A 5923-nucleotide genomic window follows, 5' to 3' on the forward strand; every position below is an offset into this window, starting at 1 on the left:
TGGAAGGAGTTATTCAAATTACAAGGGACTAAACTTGCATACAGCTCGACATACCACCCACAGTCTGATGGCCAGATTGAAGTAGTAAACCATTGCATACAACAGTTTCTGAGGTGCTTTGTGCACTAGAGACGTAACGCGTGGGTGACTTGGCTTCGTTGGGGGAGTGGTGGTACAACACCAATCTACACTCCTCCACCAAAATCACCCCATTTGAGGCCTTATACGAGGTTCCTCCACCAACCTTACTCCAGTATGTGTCTGATATGACCCAAAACCTAGAAGTGGACTCCCACCTCAGATCATGAGAAGAAATCCTAATTCTATTGAAAAAAAACTTGCAAGTAGCCCAAGAGTTCATGAAAAAACAATACAATACAATAAGCATCACATCATGAGAGAATTTGAGATTGGGGATCAAGTGTACCTCAAACTTCAGAAATACCAACAACAGAGTGTTGGCAAGCAGCAAAGTTCCAAGCTTTATATTGGGTATTATGGCCCTTTCACGGGTTTGTAGCGGATTTGAGAGGTGGCATATAAATTGGAGCTTCCCTCGACCTCGGTGGTCCACCCGGTCTTCCATGTGTCACGCCTCAAGAAACATGTGGGCCCTTCGGTTGTGCCATCACCAGATCTACCACCCCTTGACGCACATTGTGATTTTCGAATGGAGCTGGAGTGGATACTACAGAGGAGAATGACGTGGTTCCAAAACCGTCCACTGATCGAGCTCCTGGTTAAGTGGAATGGCGATCTTGAGGAGGACTCGACCTGGGTTCCTGTGGAGGAGCTCCGTCGACAATTCCCTGACCTTGTGGACAAGGTCTTCTGAGAAGGGGGTTGTTGTTGAGGGCTAATGCTGCAAGTGAAGAGGAGTTGGGTCGGGGACAACAGAGGAAGAGGAGATGCTTTGTGTGGGCTTGTGTAGGGCTATTGGGCCAAGAGTCTAGTTACCAAACTATGTTTTATTTTAGAAAAATTCTATACATAAGCCTCATACTCCTGCACACCATTTAAAAATATGTGAATTTATTCTTTTACCCTCATATTTTATGAAATATGAAATATGAAATATGAGGATAAAATAGTAAAATTACATATTTTTAAAGTAGTTTATAGAGTGTGAGACTTATGTGTAGTACAACTCTTTATTTTAATAGTAGTGGTGGTGGCTTGTCATTTTATTCTAGTTGTAATCGGGGGCCATTATCTGGTTAAGGGCATTTCAGTCTTTATCTTTCATTTCTTTATCTTTCATTTCTATTTTGCTAGCGATTAATGGGTGCCGAGACTCTATTGCTACGACACGAATGAAATTCTGTGGCTTCTTTGCCAAATTGGAGGTGCTTATTTCCTCGAAAAATCAGGATTGTTCTTTGTTTGTTTCTATTATCGTTTTACATCTGCATCGTGGGTTCTTAACATCCCAGTTCAGCGCCAGAGACCCAGTACCAGAGCCCAACTCCAGCAACACGCTGGTGCTTTCGCGTACCCATTTTAAGAGGTATTTTTTTTTCCTTTTTCCATGCCTTTCATGTCACTTCCCCTGAAAATTTAACGTAGGGAACCTGAACATTGTATATGTTTAATGTTTGATACACTCAATTCAATAGCAATTTTCAAAAAGAAAAATTAATGATTTTGTTTTGACTCTTCTGGGTGCTAAATTGTTGGACTGAGGTTATTGTTGACTACTAGATCAAATGAAATAAATGGGGTTGTTAATTATCGGCAATCTTTTGGATTTTTAGTTTCCTAAGATGGATTCTACTTCAAATGGCGAAGAACCCACTTCGTGGGAAGAACTATACAAAATTAATTTGATGCCGTCAGAGTTGTTTTTGAAGTTCAGGAAAGAAGTTCAAGGTATTCGTGTTGGTCTTAATTTGGAGGTATCCTTCTACGCTTCACAATATTAAGCTGATATTTTTCTAATTCAGCTGCCTTTTGTTTTTGAATCAGTTTATAAAAGTATATTAATTATGGAGTATGTAACTTGTAGGTCAGGTTCTTGTTTCAGCACTTTAAGTAATTCTGCTTTACATAGCTGGAAATATTTTTCTTGTGGTTAAACGTTTTGGACTTAGATAGGTTTCAGGTTTGGTGTGGTCTAGCGACTGAAACAGTACCTATGCTTGAAAACAGAATAGAAAGATGTGAAAAGTGTATTTGTTGTGCATTTTACACGTTCTGCTCCAGGGTTGTGAAGTTATGTCAACAAATGCTACAAGGATAATGCTTGCTTGTTTGCGATGGTCTCAATATGAGGATTGATCTATCATGGGAATTTAACTCTGTTATGATGTGTCATTCCCTTAATATAATTCGGTTTGGTATTTGATGTGGTATCTAATTTTGGCATCCAATGGATATACTATATCTGTAGTTTAAAAAAAAAAAAAAAAAAAAGAGTGTGTTTCAAAGGACTGATGAATAGTTTGACATCTCAATTGTTGGAGAATTCGTTCTGTTAGAATTGTTCTTTTGCTGTGGGGCTTCTCTTTGGATATAATAAGACTTGTCTAGTTTCTAAGGGGAGTGATAATAATATGTTATTTTAAGTTGTTATATTGAGTTTTTTCCATTTATTTTCTATTTTTAAAAGATGTTGATCTTGTTGTACTTTGCCATGACTGCAATTTACTTCCACATGTAAATGTGGATATTAGCACCCTTAATTGGCTGAGAAGGAACCATATATGAAGCCCTTGGGCCCCTAGACCTTAGTTGTGTTAGCTTAGCCAGTTATGATACATGAAAACTTCCTATTGAGTGAAGAGAAAAAGGAAGTGTATTTATTTATATGTATAAATACATATATATTTACAATTAGAAATGCTTGGTCTACAAATGGTTTTACAAAAGGAAGCTTACAAATTAACGTGGCTTGATATTGTACCTTAGATTATAAAGCTCTTTTTATTGTAAAGTAGATCTATCGTATTACATTAAGCCACATCAGTTTGGAAGGTACAATACACGATTTGCTATATTGCATATTGCACTGTACAGTAGATATAGAAACTGAATGCTTGAATAATTCACTTATAAAATAAAAATAAAAAAATAGAAAAGAAAGAAAAAAGCTTGAACAAAGCAGATGTGTGCCTTTCATCTAAGTATTTGATTGGGATGGAATTACTCTCACTAATCTTGTAATGGATTACTTGCTACAATATTCGTATTGTATTCTACTCATATCCTGTTCACATTGAATATGTGTTTTTTTAATTTTATCTCTTGATTTCATTGGTATTTTGATTCAGTTCTACAATGCTCCCTCCAATGAATACCAAGCAAAGCTTGTACTGAAGCCCTTATCACCTGACCGAAGGTGGAAGTTCATCTATGAGCCTATACATCAGGATGTACGGCTTCTTTCAAAGAAGATCCCCATCACCAAATATCTAAATCTCCAGGTTTGATGGTTTTTGGCTTGTATGAAAAGAAAACTACTAAAGAGTAGACCATTTCCAAATATTCCCTCACAGCACCTTTCTTTGTTGTGACCACCAAACCGACCCCTTTTATGATCATATGCACACATGGCTCAAGGTAGCTTTTGACCAGACTTTTTGCATCATATCATCTTGTGTGTGCCCGCTTACTCAAAGAATTATGGACAGTTTTAAATTTTTTTTAGTATGGACAGTTTCAAATGTTGGTGAGCTCTCACACTCAAGGTGATGTAAATATACAGGTTGGCATAGGCCACAGTTTTCAGTTGAAGGCAACTGGTTGGAAATGGAAGCTTACTACGTGTTTTGGTGGAGATGGCATTTCTCGGATTCGGAATAAGACAACACTTGGTTTGTTTCCTGGCATGGATTTGCGATTTGGGTGGAGGGCGGACTATGTTCTTCCTGAAATTACTGGGTAATTCTCAATAATCTATATGTTTATGCTTGAAGAAAATGTAAGCACTACAATCTGAAGTTCAGAATATTTGAGAAAAACATTAGAAACTTCAAACTGTTTTGAAGTGCATCTTCCTAAACAGTTTGTAGAAATCGTTTGATTCTTTGTATATTCACGCTGACATTTGACAATGGTTGAAACCTTGAATCCTTGAATTTAATAGGGCTCTGGGTACCAGTGAACCATTGTTCAACATGAACTCTGGACGGTTGGAAGCATCACTTGATAGAGTTGAGGCCGTAATGACCCACAGTGATCCGGCATACTGAGCAGCTCAAAAAACCAGGTACACTTGTTGTTGGACTTCCTGGAGACAAATATTGATATATAAACTTGAGGTATCCCTGATAAGTTGGACATGGGTGTATTTGGAAAACAGATCATGCAAAGCATTTGTTTAAGGTTAAGATCTCATATCCTAGTTCCGTACTTTATTCTACTCCATTTACTGCATGATAGAATTGTAGCTTGAAATATAGGAAATAGAATATCCACATGGTAGCCTTAGAGGGCTTAAAAAAACAGAGTAATGTGACATTTCAGATGGTGAGACCCTAAAAAATTTTAGTCTTTATATCCAAGTCTCAATGCTGATTGCTGAACTGTCTATATCACCAGGAAAAAGTTCTAGTGGTCTATAATTCTCCTCACAATTTACAGTTTTTTATTATTTTAATATAATACTGTGCTAGGTTCTATTCTTAGTTATATTTTAGTTTATGTTAATGTTAATATAGTTTTTTACTGTATTTTTTTTTTATGTTTATTAGTCTTAAAAATAAGATTTTAAGCTTAGAATCAGGATATTTTCTATAATTATATCGAAATAAGAAGATTCCCCATTTTGAATTTTTGCCTTAGGCCCCAATTCATATTGAGCCGACCTTGAGTAGATGAGTATGTTTTTTTTCTCCTTTTTTTGATCAGCTGAGTAGATGAGTTGTTTTACAGGAAACACCCTGTACCCATCTGATTTCCTGGTTTCCAAGTTTTAATTCATCACAAATTCTTTGTTTTCCGGATTGTAGAAAATAAGATGCTCTTGGGATTGGTCTCATTTGGAAGCTTCCAGGCTGACATTACCATTCTTTTTTCTCATCATCTGTTTATATGAACTTTGCATGCAGCTGGATCAGCTGGAAACTAAAAAGGATGCCAAGATTCAGTATACATTAAAAAGAAGGTAATGGAAGGGTCCAAAGTTGGATCGTATTGCCATTGGTTGGACTTTTTGGGGGAAGCATAGATCTTGTTTCGAGTCTGAAAATTTTTCATGTAAAAAAAGTTCGTTTATGTAACCAGCTTCAATGTACTAGTGGTCACTTTGTCTCTTTAAAGACAATCCAACGAATTTCGGAAGTGAGGACTCTACTATGTGTCAATCACATTGGTACTTTCTTAGCAAGCATGTGTTTTCAACGAAGAAATTTGACATGGAAGGGGTTTCGCTGTGGATTTGACTAGCATCTTTTATCCCCCAACAGCTATACCCTGATTTCATGGCCGACTTGTCCAGTGCTCTCAAACGACATTGCCTTTGTCATTCAATATCTGAATGTGAAGTGTTAGCCATCTGGTAGGAGCGCCCAACGTGTAGCACTAGTCTTAAGTTCTTAACCCTCGAACTTGTGGCTTGGAATTTTGGCAAATCATTAGTATTCTTTAGCTCATGTCGGGGGTAAGGTTTTTGTGTAAGGTCTTGTTTGGTCATGCAGTTCAGATGATATGAGATGAGATGTTTTGTTGAAAATTGAATAAAATATTGTTATAATATAATTTTTGTTTTGAGATTTGAAAAAGTTGAATTGTTTATTATATTTTGTGTGGGAGTTTGAGAAAGTTGTAATGATTATATGATATGAGATAAGATAGTTTGGTTTTGTATACAAAACCAATCCTAAGTGTATGAGCACAACCTGTGTGCAATCAGAAGGGATATGTAGAAGAGGCAGTTATAGCAGAATGTCAAGCTTTGAGGATAGCAGTGGAGCTGTGTAGTGAT

At 36.8% G+C, this 5923-nt stretch overlaps 1 protein-coding gene across 4 annotated transcripts; it reads left to right on the top strand.

Annotated features, from left to right (window-relative positions):
* The first annotated feature begins 1265 nt into the window (after positions 1 to 1265).
* Positions 1266 to 5384, top strand: LOC121253276. 4 transcript variants are annotated; one of them, XM_041153275.1, is made up of 6 exons: positions 1266 to 1507; positions 1764 to 1895; positions 3270 to 3371; positions 3704 to 3879; positions 4085 to 4207; positions 5049 to 5384. In XM_041153275.1, the coding sequence occupies exons 2-5, from the start codon at positions 1764 to 1766 to the stop codon at positions 4188 to 4190; spliced, it is 516 nt and encodes a 171-aa protein (XP_041009209.1). In that variant the 5' UTR covers positions 1266 to 1507; the 3' UTR covers positions 4191 to 4207; positions 5049 to 5384. The 4 variants fall into 4 exon arrangements, with proteins under 4 accessions (XP_041009209.1, XP_041009208.1, XP_041009206.1 ...); XM_041153274.1 differs by having other exon boundaries at positions 1267 to 1507; positions 3270 to 3422; positions 4943 to 5384; XM_041153272.1 differs by having other exon boundaries at positions 1268 to 1507; positions 1755 to 1895; positions 3270 to 3422.
* The last annotated feature ends 539 nt before the right edge of the window (positions 5385 to 5923 follow it).

This window comes from Juglans microcarpa x Juglans regia, chromosome 2S, assembly GCF_004785595.1.
Source record: "Juglans microcarpa x Juglans regia isolate MS1-56 chromosome 2S, Jm3101_v1.0, whole genome shotgun sequence".
In the NCBI taxonomy this organism is placed as follows: Eukaryota; Viridiplantae; Streptophyta; class Magnoliopsida; order Fagales; family Juglandaceae; genus Juglans; species Juglans microcarpa x Juglans regia.

Excerpts from the sequence above, each read along its gene's own strand:
- LOC121253276 (XM_041153274.1), top strand. The coding sequence starts at position 1,764 with ATGGATTCTACTTCAAATGGCGAAGAACCCACTTCGTGGGAAGAACTA. Across the intron at positions 1,896-3,269 it reads GTGTTGGTCTTAATTTGGAG|TTCTACAATGCTCCCTCCAA; the intron begins GTATCCTTCTAC and ends ATTTTGATTCAG. Across the intron at positions 3,423-3,703 it reads CCAAATATCTAAATCTCCAG|GTTGGCATAGGCCACAGTTT; the intron begins GTTTGATGGTTT and ends GTAAATATACAG.